This window comes from Urocampus carinirostris, chromosome 8, assembly GCF_059441175.1.
Source record: "Urocampus carinirostris isolate Australia breed hairy pipefish chromosome 8, RoL_Ucar_1.0, whole genome shotgun sequence".
In the NCBI taxonomy this organism is placed as follows: Eukaryota; Metazoa; Chordata; class Actinopteri; order Syngnathiformes; family Syngnathidae; genus Urocampus; species Urocampus carinirostris.
This window is the reverse complement of record NC_142356.1, coordinates 17969302-17996059: the sequence shown is the minus strand read 5'-3', so window position 1 is coordinate 17996059 and position 26758 is coordinate 17969302. Positions and strand designations below refer to the sequence as shown.

Below are 26758 nucleotides of genomic sequence, written 5' to 3'. Positions count from 1 at the left end.
TGTAACCATGCACACAGAACGAAATTTCGATACACCTGACCCGTACAGTTAAACTGTAACTAGCCGATGCAGACGCAGCCATTTTAGACCCAACTGCTGTGTTGGGAGTCAATTCCAACCCTAAATGCCGAGTACCAATGTTGTCTCCAATGTCTGTATGACTCGGCCGAGGCTTGAACCAGCGACCTCCCAGTCTCGGAGCGGGCGCCCTACCATCTAGGCTACCGAGCTGTCATTGCTCTCAAAGGTAATACGAAGATAACCTAAGGAAACCCACTAGGTGATAAAATGTAAATGACATCTATAGCATATGGAACTCAGCAGCATTGATATAACCATTTCAATTCATACTCAAAATGTAGCTGTATAAGACTTCTTTGTGCATGTTAGAGCTGCAACAAAGCAATTTTCTTCGTGTCAAAAGTGCCTGTATAGTGACTTTATGAACTCTTTGTAACATATGCGCATCCCTCAAATGAACAGCAAAAGCCTTTCATCGTTCCCATTCGCACAACAGCAGGATCGTTTGACTCGAACCTGTTATCGCTTCCTCACTGGACAGGTTGATGTCCCAGAAGTGCGTTTAATGTTACTCCGACATGAGTATGTGCTCCTTTTATATGTTTTTATGGAGTTGGGTATTTGTCACCGTTGATCCTGAGATTTTCTGTATAACACATCATGTTACTCTGTGCATATAAGCTGTCCATTGGGGAAAGCTCAAAGCAGCGCAGCCTGAGGCTGTACAGTGTTCACCGGAGATTAAAATATTTCTCGTATTTGTTTAGAATCCCTAGAGAGGACTTGCATGTTGTGTGTTTTTCAACAGTGTTTTTCCATTTCCTGGTGGACTAATTCGCAAATCATTTTTTGTTCTTGAGGATGAAGATGACTGTGGCTATGATTTAGAAATTTTTTTACTTTTGCCTGGTAAGAAAATGATAAAAAGTGCTTTTCGAATGTTCCGAACAAGGCCAGGAAGCGCTAATTGACTTAATGCGGGCCATTTTTATAGTGCTATTGACTGAGCTGCCAGGGTTTGATGCACCTTGTCACAACAAGCACTTTTGTTCTTCCGTGCAGCGCTGCTGCACAAAGTAGAAGAGGAGCGCAGGGTCAAGCGCAGTTCTCCAGAAAGGCCCACTGTTTCTTCGAAGCGATTGGAACAGTCATTTATAAAGGTACAGCGCCATGCCATCACTAAGAGCACTTTGTCGCCGGCAAAAAAAAAAGACAAAGCCAGCACAAAGGCATTGACGGAATTAATTTCCAGTCTGTCTGGCAAAAAGTACAAGCTGACTTTAGTTCTGTCAGGTTTTATTACGCACCTCATCATCTCTTTAAGTCAAATTAATGTGTTTTTCTTTCAATGACCGAGTTTTCGTTTTAGTCATTAGAAAAACTCGACTATAGCAGTGTCTGAAACTCATGACAAAAGTTACCGGACACATTTTTCAAAAGTTCAAACACAATAAAACGACTAATCGCAAAAAAAAAAAAAATTTTTTTTTTCAAAGTATTAAGGATTGATAATCAGAATATATAACAGAACGACACTTTAAAATTAAGTTTATTATAAGTCTACTTATAACATTCATTGCATGTATATGTCATGGCTGTTTGCCATCTGCCTGTATTTTCTCATCTTCATTCATGCAATGTTTGCGTTGCGTCGTCTGCTACAAGCCACGTGAACTCCTCTTTCCACAATGCATTTAATGTACGTTTACGTTTTGTAGCGTCATACATTTTCTCAGCTTCTTTCTAATCTTCTGAGGCTGAGGTTTTGGCTTGATTCCTAACCACTTATCCATTTTTCTTCTGTTCTCTGAGCGTGTACTTTGGAAAATGATATGCAAATGCCCGACCTTATAACGCTCGGGAGAGGCTGGAAGCAGGCTTCTGATTGGCTGCCGAGTATGCAAATTGCCAAACGAAATTCCGAAATTTCCAAACCGAACGAGGATTTCGAAATCGGAACAAATTAAACGTTTGATTTGGATGGGGGAAAAAACAGAAGATTTTTTCTTTTTTTTGGGAAAAAGTTGTCGGCCACCCGGGTGGAGACGTTTTGTAAGTTGTACACCCGACGTAAAATATGGACGCCCCGGGCGGACGTTATTTCAGACACTGCTATCATTTGACACTTTTCAAATGGTAATTTTTGACTTTCTGTCTCCTTTAGTGGTATTGTTCCCTTCCAGGGTTGGTTGTTGTAATTGCAGTTACAAGCTACCAACCTTCATCAATTCACAGTGAAATAGGAAATGGGGAAGTCAGGAAGCTCTGAGCCCACACTGCGTAAAAGTCCAGTCAGAAAAATAAGGGAAACATTGAAACCTAAATTATTTAATCAAATAGAAGTACATGTTTCACTGAATGAGAAGTTTTAGTTTTATAATATTTTTTTCATTCAAACCCATGATAAATGTTCTTCCCTGTAGTTTATTCTACTTATTTTTGAGCCATACTCACCAGATTGGCTTAGTTGGGCAAAATCTGCTCCGTTTGATGATTTATTCCGGTCTGCCATGAATTTTTGAGTATATCACAAAAGAAGCGAGTCAGTAGTCAGGATTTTTTTTTTTTAATAACATAAATGCAAACCAAATGCTCCATTTGGCTGCCAGAGCGCAGTAATGGATGTATTCTTAACTTTAGTAGGCCCACCCTAGTAGTTTGATCAGTTGTCATCTAATTTATTGCCCATGCACTACTAAATCTTTTATATTGTATTTCCTTTTTAATAATTTCAAACCAGCTGCAAAATTAAGGCAACACTTATACTTTTTCATAACTTCTACTTCAGATTTAATAGCGTGACGCGTTGGTTCAGGAGTAAAACTGCTTTCACTCAACAGTTAAATGAACCAAGTAACGCATTCAATGCCAAACTTGAATATACTGTATGTGTTGTGAATAAATGTGTTATTCTTAGAAAAGATCAATCTTCTGTGATTATAATACGTATGGTAGGCTACTGATGTAAGCTGAAGGATAAAGCATTCAGTAATACAGAAAAAATACAGTAATCTATAATTTTAAGTTGACATTTTTTACTGATCCGGCCCGCATGTACACCTTTGGGTTATAACCGCTTTTCCATCACACTCATAAAATCACAAAACAGCAAAAAATGCACTCATGGAATGTATCCTGTCAGTGCTTACTAAATTAAAATGTAAATACTTTTCTCACATCATTGCACAACACTAGTTCAATGCAGTTAATTGATCCAAAGGACTTTTACCATTACAAGTAAATTGTGTAATATACAAAAACTCGGTTATACCACCTAGACTCAAAATCCTTGATTCCCATAGATGGAGCAGTTGGAGCGGAGGATGATATCCCTCGAGGACGAAACGGAGCTGCTGAGGGAAGAGAAACAGCAGCTCCTCGAGGCCAATGAAGACCTGGCCCGCGACTGCTGCACACTCCAAACCTCTTTGGATCATCTGCAAACCCAGGAAGCCGTCCGCCTACAGACGGCCCAAGCGCAGGCCATGGCCTTGGCCTCGGCCCAGGAGGAGCAGCACCGCGGTGATGTTGCGGCACTGCAATCACAACTGGACGCCTCCCACAAAGAATTCACCGCCCTTCACCGGCAGCTCCTGAAGCTGAGGCAGGAATTTGGCGTTATTAGAGCAGCCCGGGATTTCTACAGGAATCGAGTGGCTGGACCGGCACGGCCAGGTGGGAACGCCGCCAACCTTAGCGGCAAGACTAAGTTGAAAACAATTAAGCGCAGGGGTTCATTAGGCCAGCACAGTCACCTCACCGTCATCCCCAATCAGGCCATCAGTCGGCTCGGAAGAAGCCAGAGTCCCTCGAAGGACGAGTGGGAGGACATGAGCGCAGCAAGGTAATGATACACACACACACGCACACACACAAACCCGCCACTTCAGACCTCATTATTTTGAGGTGTTTCGAGTGGGCCGGCGGGCCACAGAGCATCGAGGGGACAACGTGCGTATGCTAAGCATAAGCAAACGTGTGATTGAATTTCAGGCTCCTGTCTAGTTTGTATTCAGGAGCCAACGAGGAATACAAGCAGGAATGATAGAGAGACCGTGTGAGGAAGGAGGCATACTGGGGGGACCACTGTCAGATCCCAACAAGCGTCCTGGGACGGCTTGCTCGGAGCTTATTGACTGAAATTTGCATGCAAAATTAGAGGTCTCGGTGTAGAAAGTTGAAACGGTGCCAGAAAAGCCCAGGGATAAGGGGCCCACCAAAGTCTTGATACCTTTCAGCACTGCCATTTTCATGCGCATGTAATGTGGCCCTGGAATTGACAGTTTGGCAGTTTGATTTAATATACTGGTCCTTTGCATATTCACAAACACACCCCGCCCCCTTCTGCTCCCAGCCAAGAACCCACCCTTGACAGCTTTAAGGATCCCCCTGCAAACACTAAACCACCCACCGCACGTGCAGCCGACCTCGCCGGGTGCCTCGTTGTGTTGCTTATCTTGTCGTGTCAATTCACAAATGTGTCTTTGCCACACTCTTTCTATTTCTTACACACACACACACACACACACACACACACACACACACTACTCCACTCTCCTTAATTTAGTTGGATAAATTTTCAATGACCATACTCGGCTCCGTACCAGATGTCTACAAGCTGTTTAACACCCTCTAAATTAAGACCCATCGACAGTAATTATTTCATGTATGTTTTATGCAAAAAAGCCACTGAGCCGTTTATTGAGTGATGGTCGGGATGATTTCATTTCGAACATTCAGAGCTATTGCTGGTATCTAGTCCCACCCTCACTTCGCCCGGCCTCCCACTTCCTTTCCCACCCCAGCCTCAGCGTCGACTAATTCATCAGGCCATAATCCACCCCGGCCCACTCGAGGCAGGTTAGCGGGGACCGAGTGCAGCTTTGCCCCGGCTTTCCTAATGCCTTCCATGTGGCTAATAAGCAGCCGTCTAATAGACGCTTTACCTGCAAGGAAGGATCTGAGTGGATTTGCAGAGGCAACGTCTAAATGGAGATGTTGTCTTATTTAAGGCACCTGTCAACTCATTTGTTACCGAAAAGCCCTTCCGCGTTCCTCATCTCACTGGGGCCTTCCTCAGCAATATATCAGAAAACGCTCTAGCTCTGCCTAAATAAGTTTATTCCAAAACGTGACCAAAGTGTCAGGCTTGTTAATAATTCTGACATGTCTTTGTTTTTATTCCTCTGCCTTTCCCGATCCCTGTCTTTCAACTTTAAAGCAGCTGGAGGCTGTCGACTATTTTTTACTACATCAGCAAATTTATTGTTTGAGGTCTGGACTAAAGAAGAGGGTAGAAGAGCAGGTCAGAATAAGCTGATTAAAAATGCTAGGGCTTGACTGATTATTTAATCTCTGAAGATGCTGTTCTTAAGTGTTTATACAATTTTGTGGTTCTTTTCCTCAATATTTCTTCCTTTGATAATTTAAAATCATCAACTAATGTCTTATTTGGGCTGGTTATTTGCCCAAGCTTCAAATTCTTGAACTGATTCAAATTAACAACTTGAAACTCCGGTAAATGCTAAAAGGGTAGGAATTTAAGAGGTTAATTTCAAATAAAGTTTGTGCTCATTATTAAACAATAGTTACCAACTAGTTAACTGTGGCTCTTAAGCAAGTTTGCAACCTATTAGAGGTTTAGTTTTCCTCGGCACAAACTATGCTTGGTAGATTTGCGTTAAAAGTAATTTCAAAACAGTTAACCTTTTCTGAAGGTTTTGTACAGGATGTGACTACTATTCTCTTCAAATATTATTAATCATGATAATAACAAATAATTAAAAATCATAACCATTAAGGCTTGAAGGAACTGAAAACATCAAGAATGATATTTTTATTTTTCACCACGTTGCGTATCCCTACCTCAGCCTTTTTTAATTTATACTTTCATTATCTCAGAAAACCTACAAGGAATTATCTTATATCACTTTACAGGACTTTTCAAAATACCTGTATTTTCTGTGCTAGAAGGTGCACAGGATAATATGGCGCACAACCAAAAGGAGTCTGTTATATATTTTTAATATATAAGGCGCACTTGGACTACAACACGCATCTAGTTAACTAAAGTAACAGTGGAAAAATACATAAATACTTATAAATTTAAAATGATGTATTTCATAGAACATAAATCAATATTATAGCGTCTGGTTTCACTACTTAAAATTATCAACTCATTAATGGTTACTGTGCTGTCCTCACTCTGAAGTATCCCTTTTTTCCGATGAGACAGCTAGTAAACAACATCTTGAATAACCAGACTTCTTTTCTTTAGTTGCTGTTTATTCAGACAATAGTCTCAATCATTGCCCTTATAAGTTCGCTGTAAAAATAAAAAAAGTACGAAAAAGTCTTGTTTGCTTGCTAACTATACAGATACAGTAGATACTGTTCTACAAAACGTGACCACAAACAAAAATCTTCATTCAAGTAATCACTATAAGTTCCTTCCTTACGGACAGCGTTTGAAAAGTTGCGACTGAGCTGCCTAGAATTTTGCGCTTCTCTTTTGTTTCATCTTAGCAACAAACAACTACCATTTTAACCACACGAAGGCACTCAAAGACCCCTCTTTATGTTTCTCAAAGGCAGAACTGTTACTGTATGCGGTATCATTTAATTGTAACTATGCATTTCCAATTTTATCCACCGTGTTTTCTAGTATACAAGGTGCACTGGATTATAACGCGCACTTTAAAATTTATGGCCAATTTAAGGTTTTTAGGTGTGCCTTATTATACAGTACTTTCTCTCAGATCTGTTTTCTAAGGTCTAATAACATTACCTACATAATGTGTTTTTCTTTTTTTAACTAATAAGAAGCCCTCAGAAAATTAAATGCTTACTTTGAAATCCCATCCCCCTAAAAAATTTTGAGCAGACCCGTTAAGTTACTCCCTCTACCTAAATGCACAGAAGCACCCCTACGCCTCGTGAACACCCGCACTGGTCCGTCTGAACTCCCCCATGACCAGATTTAACCCTAACTAGCCTCCGGCCTTGTCATGTTCCTGTTAGATCCCTTACTATGGTCTCTCCCTCTTGCTGCCTTTCCTTGGTTGCTCCACCTTAATAAACCCACTGGCGTAAATGTCACTGGCTTCCACCTTCACGTCAAAGGTCACTGTCAATAAATGTGCGTGGGCTTGTTTGTGTCTCTGAGAAAGCTCTTACCGTTGCTGTCCATCAGACACGAGCTTCTTTGCCTCTTCTCTGCCGCGCCTCTCGCACACGTCTGTCACACGTTGGCGGGCTAATGAAGGCCACAGCCGCTCTCATACATGTTGATGCATTCACTGTCGGCAACAGACGCCAGACTTTTTTCCACTTAATTTACACCCGCATTTACACTTCCTGCTAAGAAATTGGATGGGGCATTGATTATCTGTTAAAAGGTAGGAGGGGAGCTTGAAATGCACATATTTTGCTTGAAGTCAACTAAATCAACCATAAAAGGCAAATTGGATTTTTGGTCCAAGGGTGGTACGAGCAAGTTGAAAGTCAACTCCGACCGTAATGAACCTCAACTTTCTCTGCAGCGACAGCGAGGAATACCTAGACAGCCTCAACAGCGCGCCCTCAGGGAGGACTTCTAACGGACAGCCCAGGAAGAAGGTGGGTATACACTACTGTTATGAAGTCAGGCATTATATTCCATTTAGCGCTTCTGCCCGCCTATCATAAATCACCCCAGCTGTCAGTTTCGAGATCGGTAAAATTAACGTACTTTGCAAAAGTATTGCTCTGCCTTTCCCCAATTAACGTGACTATGGTCCACAGGGTTACCACTAATGACGATCTGGTGTAAATATTATGAAGAGGTTCTTGAACGTTAGAAAAGTCCAATTCTAGGTAGCTATCGACCAAACACAGTTTTTGAGGTTGTTGTTTTGGGATTTGAATTTTTTCAAAATTGCACGCCTCAGATCATTCTTCCCTTGTTTTATTCTAAGTCGTCACCGTCCCTTATTTCAGACAATGAGGGAAGGGACTTTGATGAGCTTTGCATTTTTTTGTGCTTGAACTTTGAAGAATTTGTTTCCCCAGTGGCTCCATGATATATGCAATTATAAAGCAACCACTTTCTGGACTCATTTTTTTCTCAAAGTCTCTGGGCCTTAAAGCTCTCTTGTGTCCGTCAAATGTCTTCACAAGTTCACAGTAGAACATGGTAATCCTGAGCCCCTGACAGAGAATCCTGTGAAGGTGTGATTAAAAGAGGATTTGGATTGAACTTTCTTTTCTTTGACAGGTGGAGATGAGTGAGTAATGAGGTACACACAAACATTGGTGTTGTGAAATTAGGAATGAAAACAAATGGGGAGTCCCTGATTCATAAGATACTTGACATGCAAAATTCACCTTTATGTTGTACGACATTGCGTCCTTCCGAACTTCTCTAACCAGTTCGGAAGGACGCAATGCTCTTGGTTGTACACATGCTCATGTTGAAAATAAATAAAGTAGTTCAAGCCTTTTTTTGACCTGATAAAACAAACACAACAATGTGTGTTGAGTAGAAACTCTTGTACTTAAATTTATGACAAATGAAAGAATATTAAATTTTTGCATTTGTTGTCCTACACTTTGCTTAGAGCTCGCCCAAAAAAATGTTGTTTTCTTCAATGTTGATAAAAAGCTTAATTTTCTTCTGAAATACACTGAAGGCTGGTGTGTTCAATTCTTTGTCAATGTCTTAAAATCTGACAAATTCATCTTACATTGCCAGAACATTTTTGTAAACATAGGACTCCCATCATTTGTCTTGAAGTACTTTATACATTTTAAAGAAATTTGCAACGAATATGTAATATAAGAAGCTAAAGTGTGGATATGAAGTGTTTAAAGTGTTCCTTTTTATTATTGATCATTTTTGGTTTGGGTATCAGTTGTGTATTATGTTATTCTTGAAAAGTTTTGCTTTTCCTCGGAAATTTGCTGTTCTTTAGGATTTCAATCATCGTATTTGACAAATGAGTATTACGTATCAGTAACATTGACCTGCACTTTTTAAATAGCTATTTTTTTTTTTTTATAATTAGCTCTTTGAAGCTCTGCTTATAAGCAGACAGAAAATGAAACACGCTTAAATGCAAGATCCACAAAATGGTTTAATGGATTAATAATGAGAAACAACAACATTGGCAGCTCTATTGTCTCTTTTCGGAGTGACTTTTTTTCATAAGATCATGCATTCCAACAATGAATCCCAAACTTGTGCAATGTTGTTTAGAAAATAACACATTAAAGGTTAACTAAAGTTCTGTTAAAGGGATTCACTTTACTTTTTAAATGCCTGAAAAAAACCTTATGCACACCAATAGACGTTATAATTAGTACCAGAAGTAAGTTATAACATCCAAACAATTGTGAAAGGTGTGATGCGTTTTTTTAAGTGTCCTTTAAAAATATTTTATTTATTAAGTATGTGTTAACAATGCCCTGCTGAGTTTGAAGAGCCCTTATTGTTTGTTTTACACTGCACTTATCTTCTTTTATTTTACTTTTAGCTAAACTGTTTGAGGCGGAACACATTAGGTAGGAGGAACGGAGGGTGGGGGGGTCCTGATGTCTGACGTCATGCTCGTCCCCACGTTTTTTTCTTCCTATTTGTAACTGTAGCATTAAAATGGTGAAAGTAAGAAAAGGTGAGCTTTAAAAAGATTACAAGTGACAACACAAATCTTAAAGATGAAAAAAAAAAAAGTTTATTTGAGTGCATCTAAGAAATTCGCATACTCGCACACACAACATGACAAACTGACTAGGTTGCGATGATGACACAAGCCAGATGGCGGCAGCGAGTAAGAAACTTCCATACTCCGTACAACTTCTTTAAGGACACTGACTAAAACTGGTCTTAGTAAGTAGAGCTGCGTCAAGGCGAGCAGTGGAATGTGTTCCCCTGGTGCCTAGCTTCGCTAACTGTGCCCCGCAGCCTCTCCCAGGCTGATTAGCAGCATGACTCCCATCACCTTTACTACCAGCTTTGCTCTTTAACAGTTCATCTCCTGTCGCCTAAGCACGGCTCCGTGTGATCACACCGTTGACGAAATCGTACCTGACCGTCGCAGGAAGCAAGCAGAGTAGGGAGCGGAGCGAAGATGTGAAGGGGGGGTGAGTCTTCCAAGGAGCTCGCCCCTTTGATGCCACTACAAACGATCTAGCGCTCGGTACATGTCACACATGCGCAAAAATGACTGTGCTGAGCCGTGTCATAGCGCAGGAGCGCGTCAGAGCCTGGAGACAGTGATTGAACAAAGGGCGGCCTCCGCAAGCTCCCGTCACGGCTAATATCGCTGAGCGATGTAGGCTCGCCAAGTCGAGCGAGCGCGCTCAGGTGAATTATTAAAGCGGCGGGTGATTTGTCTTGTCGTGTTAAAGCGCAAGCGGCCTGTGATCACGGTGTCGTTAGGAGCCTCGTTGCGGGAAGCGCAACATGTCAACCGCTTGTGTTAGATTATGCGCTCGCTTTTCATCACTGTCTCTTGACTGCTCTTGTGCTTTTAGTTCGACAGGTGCCTGATGAATGCGGGCCTGCGGGCGCTGGCGGGGGAAGATTCAAGATTGAAGCGTCCCCGTTTTGTGAATCAAGGTTTGCATATCGCTAAACAGAAACTTGTTCACCGAAAAAGGGCATTTTTAAAGACTTGTAGCCCGACATGCACACCCATTGAAAACCAGCACATATAATGGAGAGAATTGTTTCACTAACAACACAGGTTACTTTTGGCTTCACGTGATGTACTGTTTGGAAAGACAAAGTTAATCCTGGGTTGTTTGCATATCTAAATTGGGTGGATCAAATCAGATAACTTTAGGTGTTAGCTTGTGGAATTACTTTTAAATACTATTAAACGATACCAGTCTGATTTTTCACTCAGAATGTATTTATGGACAACGCACTCTTTTTTAACTTTTACCTTGAATAAAAACACTCAAATTTTGGGTGCATTTTACCGTATTTTTGCAATGATTGATTAGTCGAAAATATCGCAACCACAATCGTAAAACATTGTAAGCAAAGGGAACGGGAACCGTACCAGGTCACGGCAGTGAGAACGCCGAATCTTTACCACTAGACCACCTATGATATGGGTTACATAAGAAATGGCATACGTTTTTATCTCTTTATCACACTATTTTTATTCAGGATACCAAAAACAAATTTTCGAGAAGAGAGAAAACACAAAATCGTCCTGAAAGATATGAACTGTAGCAAAAAATAATGTCCGGGGAAACAACTCTGTGGTTTATCAGATAATGACTCAAACATTGGAGGACATCAGATAAATACATTGGAAATTTGGTTTCTTACTAAAAGAACATCCAAAAAATGTGTTTTGCCTCAAAAATATTATTATTATTGAAAAATGTTTTAACTTTGTGGTCCAAACAAGCACCAAAATCTTGGTGAATTTCCCTGTTTCCATGAGATTGATGCTCAAATACCTTTATTTTTTCAAATGAATCAGTAAAATAATTCAACAGGTTAATATAATAGTATTATTATTATTTATTTATTTAAAAAAAATTGAAGCCCTAGATGCAATAGATCATGGCTGTTTTTCTACTTCATTTTTATGCCAGGATACTTTATTCCAAAAATATGTAAGTGCAAATAAACTGAATGGAGCAACTATACCCTCATGGAAAATTTCACTAGTTTTTTTTTTTGCCAATATTTTGTTTTACGCATGGGAGGTAGGAAGATCATCGCAATTATTCACATTTTTATTGACTTTTCAAAATTGGAATTATGAATATTCCAAATTCTATAACTGTTCTCATGTGAAATTAGCCAAAACTACTCACAAACCTAGTTTGCGATAAATGCCGTACAGTACGTCAGTATGGCAATTATCGCATACAGTATACTTTTGAAATCCATTTTGTTTTTTCGTTAGTTTCTTAGAAATTCATCAGATGTTTTTAAGGCCATTATCGCATGAGAAATCTGTAAACAGTAAGGCTACTACCACAGGAAAAAAGGTTTTAATTAATCATTTGCTAATTAGCAATTGTTTTGACAAATTCATTAACTGGTAATAACAACAATTACCGTATTTTTCTGACTTTAATTCGCTCCTGATTTTTAGTCACACAGCCCAAACCTTGCATAATTAAGGAGGAAAAACATGTATAAGTATAAGTCGCATTTTGAGAAAGTCTAACACCAAAATCATACATGTCATCTTGAAAGAGAATGTAAAATAAAAATAAAATGGAGAACAGCAGGCTGCATAAGTTATAGCATCCTAACGTTACATGACTGACATGTCTGGTAATGTTAGTAACGATGCAATATATTCAGAGTTATTCAGATAGCGCTACCATAAAGAACATTCTAACATGTTTACCAAACTATTGGTTTCACTCAAATCACTAAATCCAATGAAATCTTTATCCTCTGTGTTACTTTCAATCAACTCCACCAACTCAGGAGTTCAGACAATGCACCGCTTCCTCTTCCAAGTCGCTTACGTCAGACTAATCGCTAACTCCAAACTTTCTTTCTGCTGCTTGATTGCCGTTTTTGGTCGCATATTTCTCTAGTTGCAGCTTGTAATCTGCAGAATCTGATTTTCTTTTGGATGCCATTTGTGGTTGGAGCCTTTTCAGTTCTTACTGGCTTAACAATTACTGGCTATGTTAAAATGATCACCACAGGCCTAGAGTGCCCTCTTGCGGTTTAGTGTAAATAACATGTGAAATTATATAATAATGTGGTAAATATTTCACACATAAGGTTTAGTGTGCAAAAAACATGAAAAATAATCTAAAAATCTGTTCATAATTTTACACATAAGTCGCATCAGAGTACAAGTCTCACCCCCGGCTGAATTATGATCACAACGTATGCAATTTGATTGGTACCCTTGTGCACTTTTTAATGTCTTTTTTCTTCCGCAAGACAACAAACGGCAAGAGCGCGGAACGAGAAGCGAGAAGAGGAAGAAGCGGCAACCAATAAAGGCTGCTCGCATCCCCTCCACCTCCTCTGCCTCCCTGGAGCACCGCGTCAAGTCTTTGCAGCGGTACGTGGACGTCCTGTGCCGCGCCAGGAAAGACGCTACACTTTCAAACCAAGAGCTGCGCAGCGCCAACGAGAAGATGACGGCGCAATTCGACTCCCTAAAAGAGAAACTGGGCTGCAGCAAGCAGCTCACGCAGGTAACTCCTGTTGTGAAACACGTCAAAGTTTGTTCCTTTCTCTTTTTGCGCCTGTCATATATTTATTGGCTTCGGGGGTGAGGTGCGCCGACGAGCAGATCCTCGTACTTTATGAGTTGGATTGACAAGCGAAGCCTCAGCGGTGCAGCCCCATCACACCTTTTGTGACTGTGCTTGTTGTCTCGTCCTGTTTAATGTTTTAACAGGAGTCTGTCACTTCCACTTTACTTTCTCCAAATATGCTCATTAATGTGCCTATACAAGTTGGATTTCAGGGCTCAACTGAAACTACCAATAGTTCAGTACTTATTTATACTGTAAGGTGGATACTGCTGTAATATTTTGAGCAGTTGTTTTACCAGCCAGTTTTACATGTTTTTAAACGTCAGGAAACTCAAAAGGAAAATAGATAAATTCTTCTAAGCATCGGCAGAACATTTTAAGGGTATTAAATGTGGAGTGCGTAGTTTTAGGTGTCCATAAAAAGTTTAAAATGAAATATTTTCTCTATTAAGTTCGTGTTAACAATGCCCACCTAAGTTCAAAGTGCCTATATAAATATTTTGTTCAACGCCTATCTGCTTTTACCTCACTTTTATCATAGGTGTTCTGGCCACGGAGGGCATTAAGTGGGTTGGGCTGGAGGGACTTATTTCACACTCAAATACAGTACATATTTGAAAAGTGCAATAGATTTATATCATATATGTACTGTAAATAGAAAACCAACAACGTTGTAGCTAAATCATAGTCCACCTTAAAGGTGAGGTGCATGTTTGAGGTGTCTTTAAGTTCAAAGTTGAATACTTTGTAAAGTATGTGTTAACAATGCCCCTCTGAGTTCAAAGAGCCTTTTACATTTTTTTCCCACCGCGCTTTTATCTTTCTATCATCAATGCCTTCCGGAATGCTCGACATATTAGAAATCAGGGATAGGAATGGAGAGAGATCACATGCTTACCCCCACGTTGTTTTGGGGAGTGCAACATGAAAATGGTTAAAGTCACAAAAGGTCTGTTTCAAATACAGTCCAAACGCCAACCCAAACCCCAGAAAAGATGAAGAAAGAAGGGTTAATTCAAGCACATCCAAAAAATGCACATACTTTACCTCCATGCGTCATAAGGAGCTTGACATAGGCTGCAATGATGATTTAAACCCAAAGATGATAACGACGAGTAGAAAAGCTTCAAATTTCATATAGCACTTTTAATATTTCAAATATGTATATATTTTAAAATTAATATTTTACTTGCTTTTTAAGATCATTTAACATTTTTTCTGAAAATGTATGAATCAATAAATAAAGAAAAATCATGGCGTCACTGACAGAACGGCTTAGTAGTTAACACATATGTGGCCTCTAGAACTACTATCTTGTGTTGCTGAAACAACCGCTAGCATTCACACCAGTCAGTAGGTGTGAAGGCCGTAATTGATCAAGTAAAAATCATAATTCTTTTAGTTTTTTAGTATATTTTTTATTCTAGTATAATGTTGTTTTGTAAAAGTAGGAGGTGGGAGTGAATCCGGGATAATTTTTTATCCGGACATAAATCTACAGCCGTACTTGCTCTTGAATATCCATACTTAAAGGGACACTATGTATTATTTGACCTCTTAATGTCACTGTATTGTGTCGAGTGCTACAACGAATGCTAAAATGCTCATGGAAGAATTCATTTTTTTTCTACTTTTTTTTGTTGGGGGCGTGGGTAGGAATGCTTGGCAGCAAGACCACAGCTACCTCTAGTTGAGCCTTTGTAAATGTATTGACCTAAAATTATTTAAAAATGCTAGTTGATATGACAGTTAATGTATTTTTATACTGCTTATAATGTATTTTTATAATGTTTTTTTATCACATTTTTTTTTTCTTTATTTAATGCATGATGAATAAGCAAGCTCTCCACATATTTATGTAAATCCAAAATAAAAAGATTCTGGACAGGGAAAAAAAAACATTTTAAAGGCAACAGCTGATTCAGATCAAATCACGCCCTAATAATCAAGACTGAGCGTCCTTGTTCTCACATGAACTCAAAGAGAACAGTGCAAAAGCACGCACTCTAAAAGCCAGTCAGACAACACTCATTAATCTGACAGGCCACAGGAACGTCTAGGACGGATTCCAACATGGCACTCGCGAACGGAGGAAAGCACCTGATTAGGTGTCAGGATGTCTGCATGTTCACTGTGTGCTCTTACTGTACAGTGGAATCATGCTCAGGTCGTTGTGCTGACCTTACAGTGATGCTACCTAGGATGTGGCCCCTGTGAGCTCCTAGAGAGGCATCTGATTGCCAAGTCCAACCCTTAGAAGTGAACTGCTCGCATACACAACTGCACACAATTCCGGTGTAGTCGAGAGTTGTTGTCTTGTTTGCTTTCTCTTTACTCTTGCAGTATTAATGCCACTTGGGCACAAAAAGTTGGAGTCGACTTAGGTGGACCAAGCCGGGTCTTGTTGGCCTCCCTGCTAAGGGCAAGAGGTGATGGACTTTGGGTTTGTTCCAGCCAGTCGCGTGTAATTGGCTTAAGACAGCTCCTGCAGGGGAATCATGTGAGTGGGTACTATGACACTTTCACTAGAACTTGTTTGTGTTACACTCAAAATATTAAATGTAAATATTGTTTCCAGTATTTATTAGTGTGTAACGCATATTTCTTTCCGTTTTCTCCACTAGGTATTACCGTAGTTTTCTGAGTCCAAGTTGTCATTTCTTTCTTTTTTTGGCCGGAGGTGCGACTTATATTCTGGTGTGACTTGGTATGAAATTATTAACATGTTATTATATCATTGAGTTATACATTTTTATTACAGGTATATCACTTCACATGTTATTTTCACTCTAAACTGCAAAGGGGTGTTCTTGTCCTTCATCTATCCATCCATTCTCTGCACCGCTTATCCTGAATAGGGTTGCTGGATGTTCGAGCCCATCGCAGCTATCTTCTCAACTGTTTGCCAGCTAGTCGCAGGGCACACAGAGACTGATAAACATTCTCTCGCTCGTTCACACCTAGGGACAATTTGAACCAGCCAATTAACACTGACATGCATGTTTTTTGGAATGTGGGAGGAAACCGGAGTGCCTGGAGGAAACCCACGCAGGCACGGGGAGAACAGGCAAACTCCAAACGGGGAGGTTGAGGTAGCTGGACTTGAACCCTGAACCTCTGCACAATGGGGCTGTGCACTAATCACCCACCCGCCGAAAAATATCCCCCCATGTGAAATGGCCCCAAGCATATGTCACTTCTTCAAAAGTCACTAAAATGACTTTGTATATCAATTTTTGAGGGGAAATCTAATAGTACAGTAAATCACATTTCCACCTTTGTATAGAAATCACCTGGGCAACAGTAGTACAGTACATAATACAGCGAAAGTCTAGTGATCAAATATTACACAGCGTCAATTAAAAAATATTGTACATGAATATAATTTTTAAAAATACCTTTACAAAATATTGCTTTTTCCAGGTGAAATTCAACTGGATTTATTCAATGTGGAATAAGGAGCTTTTAAAAAAGTGACAAAAGTAAATCCCCGTCCTTTCGGCAAAATGTATCTGTCATGCATGACATCCACATACTGATTATTTCCTTGCTCGCTCGGATTACTTCGCCTCATTTGGGACATTGCTCGCTTTTTACCTGTCTTATCTTTTTAAGCATGGAGTGTCTTACCCTCCTCTTTCATGTTAAATGGTGGGATTATTGGTGGATTAAAGACTGCACTGACTGATCACAGAAATAAACACAACTTTCAAATTTTGGGGGAAGAAATCAGACCAGTGTTTTTCAACCAGTGTGCCAGGGCTCTTTAGTGTGCCGTGAGACCTTGTCGAGTGTGCTGCAGAAAAATGCCCAACTTTATCCTTGCAAAAAAGCGTGCCATTGTTCAGTATTGAGTAACGGTAACATTCGTCCATATCTGTAGGTGGCACCCAAAACACATTATACCCTTTTTATATTCTAATTTACTGCTCATGAGGTAGTACAGGGAAATATATGTATAAGTTATCTTGCTTGATTAAGCAGTTTAGGATTGCAACTGTAGAAAATAATAAAAATAAATTCAATTAAAGGTAGGGTGCATCGTTTGAGGTGTCCTTAAAAAGTTGAAAGTGGTAAATTTTCTGTATTAAGTTTTTGTTAAAAGAGCCACCTCACCAATTGGCTTTTCTTACTTAATAAGGAAGCAGGAAAAAGGGGTTGGAGAGTGAGTTCATGCCCGTCCCTGCGGGTTTTTTCTTTTAGTGTAGCATGAAAATGGTGAAAGTAAGAACAGTACTGTTAAAGATACATTCCAAATTCCACCCAAGCCCCCCAAAATCAGGGTTGGGTAGGGTTACTTTAACTGGATTACTTTCAATTACTTTTGGATTACTCCAATACCAAATATGCTAATAAAAGACAAAAGAAACTAAATATGAATAAAATTATAACTCACAACACGTGGTAAGCTTTCTCTCCTGGCTTTGATCTCTTTGATCTCCGGCAAAACGAACATAAAATGTGACAGTAACAAACTGAAAATAAATCCAAACAGCTTGCCAACATCATTTTTGCCGTTCCATGTATTCCGTTACTCCCCAAGCCTGCACAAAATTTAGTAATTTTATTTATATTTAGTTTATTTTGTCTTTTATTAGCATATTTGGTATTGGAGTACTCCAAAAGTAATTGAAAGTGATCCAGTTAAAGTATCCCTACCCAACACTTCCCAAAATATATATCAAAAAGTCAATCCGAGCGTGTCTAAGTAATGCATGTGCTTGCACGTTCTACACAAGGAGCTTTATTAAGGTTGCAAAGATAATTGAAGCCAGAAGATGGTGTCAGGAAGTCGAACATTTCCAAATCCTAGACAGCACCTGTAATTGAAAAACTTGCAACTTTGCTGATTTTATTTTTTTCTTCTGTACAAAATCAGCCTTCCACTGGTAACCAATTTTCGCTCATTTTAAGAATTAATAAAACTATAGTGAAAACAGGTTAAAATATAGTAATAATTAAAGCAAATTGAGAAACCAAAATAAAATAAGATGCATTACCTCATGAGCTTATTGTCAATTAGTAAACATGATAACATGAAAAAAATAAAACTGGTTCCGGGTATTAATTTTTAGACGTTTTCGACTGTCTGTGTACCTTGAGATTTTTTTAATGAAACCGAGTGTGCCTTTGCTCAGAAAAGGTTGTGAAACACTGATGTAGACCTTTGTGGCATAATATAATAATTTAATTTATCAGTTAAACTGTGTCTTTATTGTTCCATCCTGAAAATGAACAAATTCAGGTTTTACTGGCGAGTGTGACTCTGATGCTGACAGGGAAGCAGGAGACATGTGGCTATTTCTGCAACCTGTCCACCCTTATTTATCCCGGGCATGATTGACTGTCACTGGGAGCCACGTTAGTCATGAGAGGTGTCCTGTCTTTTCCGGCCTAATGGAGCACCAGTATGTCATCACTCCATGTCAGTGTCACATCTCACCAAGGGGCTGAAAATGGCCCCCTGAAATCAAAATCCGCGTTACAGGAAGTGTCATCAATGCCACTCCTAAATCCCACAGCGCAGCCGACCCATCTCCATCACTTTTTTTCTGTCTTTTTTTCCCCAGCCTTTGGTAAATGTCTTCAATTGAGTGCTGGAAACCTAAAACATGAGTGATTCTATTAAAAGGTGTCAGCCGGCAACCAGATATCAATAACCTCAGAGTATGCAGAGCAGAGAGCTTACCTATGGGGATCTGTGGTTTCAAGTGTGTATGTGGGACACACATCTTCACGTATTAAGTCTCCTTTAAGTGCATTTATCACTTTCATGGAAGTACAGCGAGATATGGTTTAAAACGTCCACTGTGATGTTCATTATTATCAATGTGCATTTTTATTCTAGCCACAAAATCTTTACCCAAGAGATGAGACTGGACCTAATAATTCCAGCCCTAACCATTCGCTTGATTTGCAGGTCTTAGCCCAAAACAAACCTGAAATTGTATACAATACCCCAGTTTTTTTGTACGCAAGTGCTTGAAATTTGTGCACACATCCAGTTTATCATAGTTTAACGTGAGGAAACTTCATATCAAAAGATTTCAGAATGTTCAATTCAAAAGTCATTCATTTGTTTACAGTAATCCTTGCTTTATTGTGGTTTATTTTTTGCAGTTCCATTATTTCGCGGATTTTTATCGTGCAATGCATTATGTTCTGCAGAAGACAACACATAGCAAATTCTATCACAGGGTGTTCGTTTTTAAACAGAACACTGCATCAATTTTTGTAAAATCAAAATGCATGCTTTGTGTGCATTATTTAGACCTTACTATTGGTAAACATCTTATTTCTTTAAGAAAAACAATATTATTTTCCTAATACATGAATTATCATATAAACCTGCATTTTTAAGAATACTGTTAGGTTACTTTATTTATTTTACATGAGGTGAGCTATACCCAGAGGAAACTAACATTGATGGTTGCCATCTTGCTGCTACCTAAAGCCCTTGAGAAAGGCTGGGCGGAAAAAAAAAAAAAATTAAAATTATGCAGTTTGGTCACTTTGAGTGTCCGTAGTTTTTATTCTTTCTTGCGATTTTAGCACTACGGCGACATCCAGTGGTCAAATAAAACACACTGTCCCTTAAAAGATCCGATTTTACTGTGCTGCCCATGAATAAGGTAAATAGGTGGATTAAATATATTACATTTAAATCACACATTTAGGGGGCAATTTTAATTTTACGTATGAAATGAAATTTATTGCAATTTTCCACCACGAAATGCAACTAACTTAAAGTGCTGTGTAAAAACATTCAATAATACAAATAATAAAATACATACCTTTTTAGCCACCCAATATCACAGACATTGTGAAGGAGAAACATGTCCAGAAACAGATGTGAGGAAGAGGACTTAGGGAGGCTCATCCGCACTGATAGTGACCGTAGCAGACAGCTGCAGGAAAGAGTTTGAAGCCTTGCTCCTATCAAACCAATCCTTCCCATTTCAGATTTAGAAGGTATAAACGTCATGTGCTTAAAACAATATTGAGTTCTTGGTGTGCTCTTAATGTGAACGAAAACAAAGCATATCTTGTCGGCCATGTGAAAGAGAAAGTTTTATTTTTGCTCTTTACACGATACTACGTGGTTAAAATGTGAGAATTTTTGTTGAACTACAAGCAACTACCTGATCTTGGTTTCCCCTTATTCATTTTCAAGGTTACATTAATCATTAAACAAAATTTTGTAATTCTATGTATTTAGTTGATTTTGTCTTTTATTAGCATGTTTGGTCTTGGAGTAATCCAAAAGAAATGGAAAGTAATCAAGTTACATTACTGCAATATAATGGCACAGACGCTGCTCTACTTACGAACGATATAGGTTCCGGACGATCGTTCGTAAGTAGAATTTGTTCGTAAGTTTCTCCAGTGCTATATTTTGTATGGAATGTATGTTTAAGATTCATGTAAGTATGTTTAAGGTTTAAATAAGTATGTTTAAGGTTTACATAAGTAACCTGTATTGTTGTTTACTGAAAAAGAAACATTTAATAAAATAATATGCTCTATCAAGATAAATAAAGTTAAGTTTAACTTACTTCTGGAAGTTGAGCTGTATTCGAATTATGTTACTGATTACAGTTTTCAACAGGTAATTAGTAACCGAGTTGGATCACCGTTTTAATGTAAGCCTCACAACCCTGGTTATTGATGAATCGTCATACTTTGCAGAAGCTGACGTGTGAGTTGGAAGGTCTGGAAAAGCAGAAGAAAGTTCTGGAGATGGAGCTGGAGCAGTGGCGGCAAAGCACATTTCCCAACCGCATGGCTGAGTGTTCCTGCCAGGCCCTGGAGGCAGAGGTCAAACAACTGCAAGCTAAAATCAAGGTCAGTCTGCTCACCGGACACTTCATTAGGTACACCGCTCCTGGGTCAACTCGCATGTCGAGAAGGCATTCACTTTTAATGACACTATTATTTATTTATTTTTTCAAAAGACACACAATAGAATTGAGCAGCCATTTCTATCAGTTTAAACAGCCAATACCAAAAATTCTAAAAATAATTCACCATATTTATTTATGTGTATATATGTATAACACGCGCCCTTAACCTTTGATTTAAAATTAATACAGAATTTTACTTCCAATTTTCTCAGCTTAATCTGAGCATTGTAAGCGACAAACGTTGTTGAATATGTGCGGCCACGATTAAAACAATTGATTGACAACGTGAACTTTGAACACTATACCAACATAAAATGTATAATGTATTTATCTTATGTCGTTCAAAGTCTGATGCAACATCAGTGCTACCAAATAGTTACTTTCCTCCTTGTCCTTTTTTGAGTTTATTCATATCTTCCAGGACCTTGGCATTTTCTAACATTTGTCTTTCTTACCGAAAAAATAGTGTAATAATGAGATAAAATTGAATGCGTTTTCATAGGTCATCTATGTCACTGGTGGTCTAGTGGTTAGGATTCAGTGCTCTCACTGTCGTGACCTGGGTTTGATTCCTGTTCCATTAAATGTTTCGGATTGTGGTCAGCGATATTTTTTGTGTGATCAATCAATGCACGAGTATGTACTACTGCAAAACCTTGCGTTATACACAAATAAGTATGGTAATGAATGTTAAATAAGTTCTCCTTAAATAAGCTAATATCCTTTCAAAAACCGTGAAATGACTTTTATTATAGTTTTTTTTAAACGATTTTGCCGGAAAATAAGAAACTGAATACCCAATTATTGGTCAGGTAATCGTGATGAATGAATGAAAACTTTATTTCGAACATTATAAAATAAAAAAACAGGACAAAAACAATGACTTGACAACAAAAATCATGCTAACATACATGTTCGAAAAGGGGTAGTAAGAAGCAGACGCTTGTTTTCCCTACCCCTTAATCTTCCCTATTAACTACATTTTACAGATAGCTCCTCTAATATATATAACAATAATATAACAAAGTCCCACGGATATACATATTACTTAGGTCAGATATCAATAATTATAATAATAACAATAGTCAGATATTTTATACACTAATCATCGTAGTACCCATCTATTAACGTTATAATCCTACTAGTCACTAAATATCAATGTGACACCAATGATAATAACAACAATAGCAATAATAACAGTTATGATATAGTAATGGTAACAATAACAAGGTTAACTATTGTTGTAAACGCAGTATTTCCTATCTCTAGTATGACTCATACGCCATTTTCTTCATCTCTGTATTCTGCCAGTAATGTTTTTTGTATTTATATTTGAACACGTGAATAGTTGGACATTGTTTGATCTCGTCTTGTAAATTGTTCCAAAGTTTGACTCCACACACAGACACACATATACTTTTCCTGGTGGTTCTCGCCTTTGGGATTTTGAATTTACTACAGCCCCTTAAGTTATAACGTCCCTCTTTCCGGATGAATAATTTTTGGATGTTTTCTGGCACTGTGTTTTTGTTGACCTTAAATAGCAGTTGTGAAGTGAAAAAGTGTACTAAATCATCCAAATTGAATCATTTGGACTGCAGAAATAAAATATCAGTGTGATCCCAACATTCTACCCTGTGTATGGTTCTAATTGTATGGTTTTGGAGGATAAAAAGGGGCTGTAGTGTAGACTTCTGCACAATATGTTAAGTATGATCACCTAATACTTTACCGCAATGGCTACTGCTTTCCAAGAAACCACTGCAAAGTCACTATAGAATCACACAGCCTTCTTAAAAATTAATTCAAAGGTTCAACGTATTGCAAGGACCTGACATATCATCCACTCTGGTCGAACTGAATATTTTGATGCAAGAAGAAGTTGTAAAACTTACCAGACCTTGATGTTTCTTCAAGGCTCTGATTCGTATTAAAAAAAAAGAAACCTACAGGGGAAGGGAGATAGACAGCAAGAGTTTCAATGTACTTTTCAATTTACTCATATCACCTGAAATTGCATGTGATTTCAACACAAATTAGCATTTTTTACCCTTTGATCTGATTAGGGCGCACCTGTCACAAGCAGAATAACATTTGAGATGGGTGCGTGCATGACACAGGAATGAGAGTTGCCCCCGCTATACCTCACCGGGCTCGTCAGTGTCATGCAGCAGATCGGTGCTGTCGTTACAGTCGGCGTGAGAGCTCATTTCAGGTGACAGTTTTGAAAAAGAGGTGGGATTACTGAGCCCAAGAAGAGACTGTGGGGGTATTTGAAGCCTCCACAAGGGACAAGTGGCTCTTTTAGAAGTTTATTTAAGCTGATTAGGAAGAATTTACTTGTTTGAATAGTGTAATTTTATCTTTTCTCATGGCATGTGTTTGAATATTTATTGTTTAAAGGCACAATACTCCGGCAGTAAATGCTAATTTTCTGTTAGCATTTTAATAGTTGTTCCATTAAACTTTTGGCCTTAGCTTTTAACTAGCCTTTTTTAAACCAAGCCTGTTTCGTAAATGTGTTGCTTTCCGAACCATTGGACCAGCAACTGGACCTGATGCATAGCATCATCTAGAACTTGCTGCATCACTGCATGTCCTTACGATGTTGAGGTTTTTGGAGTTTTCCTTTGCCCTTAGGTAGGTTTCAGATCCAAGAATGTTGTAATGGTGGTCTGTGCAGACTGTGATTAATGGCTACACAAATAAATGTGACTTGATTATATTAAAGTGCAGTGAATTGAAATATCTATTTCATGTGTTTAGTTTAATGGTAAACTTCAACCGAATTGTCCTTAAGATCGCTGCTCATGCCAACCAAACATGCTAACCATAACCGCGCGTCCAGCGTACATCCACTTTTACACTCCATGGAGCTTCAGTCCCAAGTCGAGTCACATTTTCGTGTCTAGCCTTTAATCACAAAGATCTCATATGGCACAGAACACAATTACGGTAGATATAACACCCCCTGATTTCAAAACAATATGTAGACCAAAAAAAACTAAAAAAAAGCGCAACATGAGGAAAATTAACAAAACCCTGAAAAGGGGGCACACATAAGGTAGCCCCCCCTTCCAGGAATGACCATGCTACAATAGATGTTGCATTGGCACCATAAGACCAAATACAGTAAACATTATCAATAAACATAATTAGCTGAGATTGGTACAAAAAGTCCAAGCAGGAGGTGGCAGAAATGGGTATTTATTTTCTCTTGTGTTTTGGTTTTCCAAGAAAGGGCACAACGAGAGGCTACCAATATGTATTATTAGCGTAATACAATTTAATTAAAAAAAAAATACACAACCAACTTTCAACAATCATGGAAAATGCTGAAAATACGAAAAGGCCTGAATGCTTCAAGTACTTAAGTAAGTGCATTATTACTTTTAGCACATGCACTAACGGCACCAAGCGAAAATGATGGAAAAAAATAAGTGTTTTCGTTAAATACCTATGCTTAATTCCAACTGGACTTGTAACACTCTATCAATCCTACTGGTTTGCCCGATAGTGGACATCATGTAAGCTCCCTCTAGGTGAGCCTCATGTAAAGATGAATACAAATTTCTCTACATACTTGTATTTAAATGTGCTAACAAGAATTTAGAAAATGTATACTCGCTGCCGCCATCTCCTGGCTTAAGTCATCATTGCAGCCTCTGTCAAGTTTCTGTGGCGCGTGTAAGTAGTTGTATTTCTTAGATGCGTTCAAATGAACTCTTCTTGTTTTTTTCTTTGTTTTTTTTAGGGTAGTTGGATTGTACTTGAATCAGGCCTTTTCTTACTTTCAGCATGTTCATGCTACAGTAACAGAAACTGAAGTGACGAGGCTAAAGTCACTACAAATATAAGATAAATTAAATAATAGAATAAAAAAATGCCAACATGTTCCAAAGGTGCAACATTTTTAATGCTGGTAAGGAAATTATCAAAATACAACAACATGGGAATTCAAAATTGTCCATCAACAAAAAAATATTTAAAGTAGTCAATTTTTTGATTTTATGTTTCAATATTTGATTATGTAAGGAAAAAACTTTTGATTTTTTTTTTTATAATAGGGGTTGTTTCACACATGCATAGCACCTTGCTAATTGTATTAGAAAAATAAGCTGCATCACATAATGATCTGTGGTTGCCCAGTTGTTGGTGCAATTTTATTAAACGTTTCCGAGCAACCTCTTTTATCGTATCCACTTTGAAAAGGACGCTATCCTTTTAACCTCTTTTAGAACCCCCGCTCCCATCCCGTTGTACCTCTAATGAGGAGGCATGCTGCGGCTGACCTGTCATCAGCCGTGTCGTGAGACACCCCCAATCAAGCATAAAGAAAGCACTAAGATGCATTAACGCACACGCTCGCCACGTGTGCCCCTATCTTACTTTTCCCCCGACCAGAGCACAAGTGCGGAGGTCACGAGGCAGGTGGCGGCTAACAAATCCCTGCGAGGCCAAGTGCACGAGAAGGAGGACAAGCTCCGCCAGCTGCACCACAAGTCAGTCACCTATACAGGTTTTCTTTCTTCTTTTCTTGCGATCTTTTCCTTCATTCTCCCTCCCCTCTTTGGCTAGCTTCACACTGCAGGAAAATGTGATTTTTCACATTAACGCGACCTAAATCCGATCTGTTAACGTTTGTCTGAACGGCACATATCCGATTATTTTTTGCACCAGACCCAGGCCGCTTTTATATGTGGTCCGAAATCTGATACATACGTTTTTTTAAAATGAGACTGCTGTGTGAACGCTCAGGACACATGCATCTGACCTGCATGTCATCGATAGGCCACAGACATCACTATTCAGTGTTGAACGAGGGGGGAGGAAGCCAAGAAAAAACATTCAGAGCATTCAATGGAGGGAAAGCAAGATTTTGGATTTAATTATGCTTGGGGGGGTCAACTCTGCTCAGCGTCTGGTAGCACAATAACGTGGATAGCTAGATATGCTCCGCTGTTAGCATCCATGAGTACTTCCGCAAACACTGAGCGCATTGCGAGGGATGTCACGTGTCCTCTTCTGTGCATGCTGAACACTTGTAGTGATCACACAGAAGATCGCATAGAAGTCACAGGAGATCGCATGCGAGTCACATTTTGTTGGAAATGTGAATCATCTTTCAAAAACATCTGATTTCACCCCAAAAAAATCTGAATTGTACATAAAGCTCTGCAGTGTGAACCGCATGTCTCTCACGCTCCCTTCTGCCTTCCCTTCCTTTCCACTCGCATCAGCTCCACCTCTGATCCGCAGTGTTTGATTCCACCAAGTGGCAGCACACAGACACACACTCCTTTACTGGGAATGTTTCTATGGAATTAACCCTCATTGTGTCCTCGGGTTAAAAGTGACCCACCACTTTCTTGTTAAAAAAAAACCCCAAAAATACTTTACATTTTCTGACTTAGATGGTTCCCAACAGTATTAAAAACAGAATTATTCACATTTACATGTACTCTGGAAAAGAAAAAGTACAAAGATGTCGTTTGAAATGAGGACAATAGGAGGGTTAAAGATAGATACACAGGAATGCTCAGGTAGGCCATTTGAATAAATAAATACACCTTTCATCAGCAGGCCAAATACAG

The 26758-nt window shown here is 38.9% G+C and overlaps 1 protein-coding gene across 3 annotated transcripts in view; it reads left to right on the top strand.

Moving 5' to 3' along the window:
• Nucleotides 1–26758, top strand: part of cntln (centlein, centrosomal protein) — a 278092-nt gene that overhangs the window by 67697 nt on the left and 183637 nt on the right. For 2 of the 3 annotated variants that reach the window (XR_015851108.1, XM_088341834.1), the window contains exons 15-21: nucleotides 1084–1181; nucleotides 3324–3865; nucleotides 7563–7638; nucleotides 10534–10618; nucleotides 12938–13197; nucleotides 20950–21105; nucleotides 25569–25666. Coding sequence is in view for 2 of the 3 variants with exons in the window: in XM_088341834.1 (XP_088197960.1) it covers nucleotides 1084–1181; nucleotides 3324–3865; nucleotides 7563–7638; nucleotides 10534–10618; nucleotides 12938–13197; nucleotides 20950–21105; nucleotides 25569–25666 (1315 nt within the window). In the remaining variant the exon portion in view is untranslated. The remainder of the gene's footprint in view (nucleotides 1–1083; nucleotides 1182–3323; nucleotides 3866–7562; nucleotides 7639–10533; nucleotides 10619–12937; nucleotides 13198–20949; nucleotides 21106–25568; nucleotides 25667–26758) is intronic. The other variant, XM_088341835.1, reaches the window with a different exon arrangement.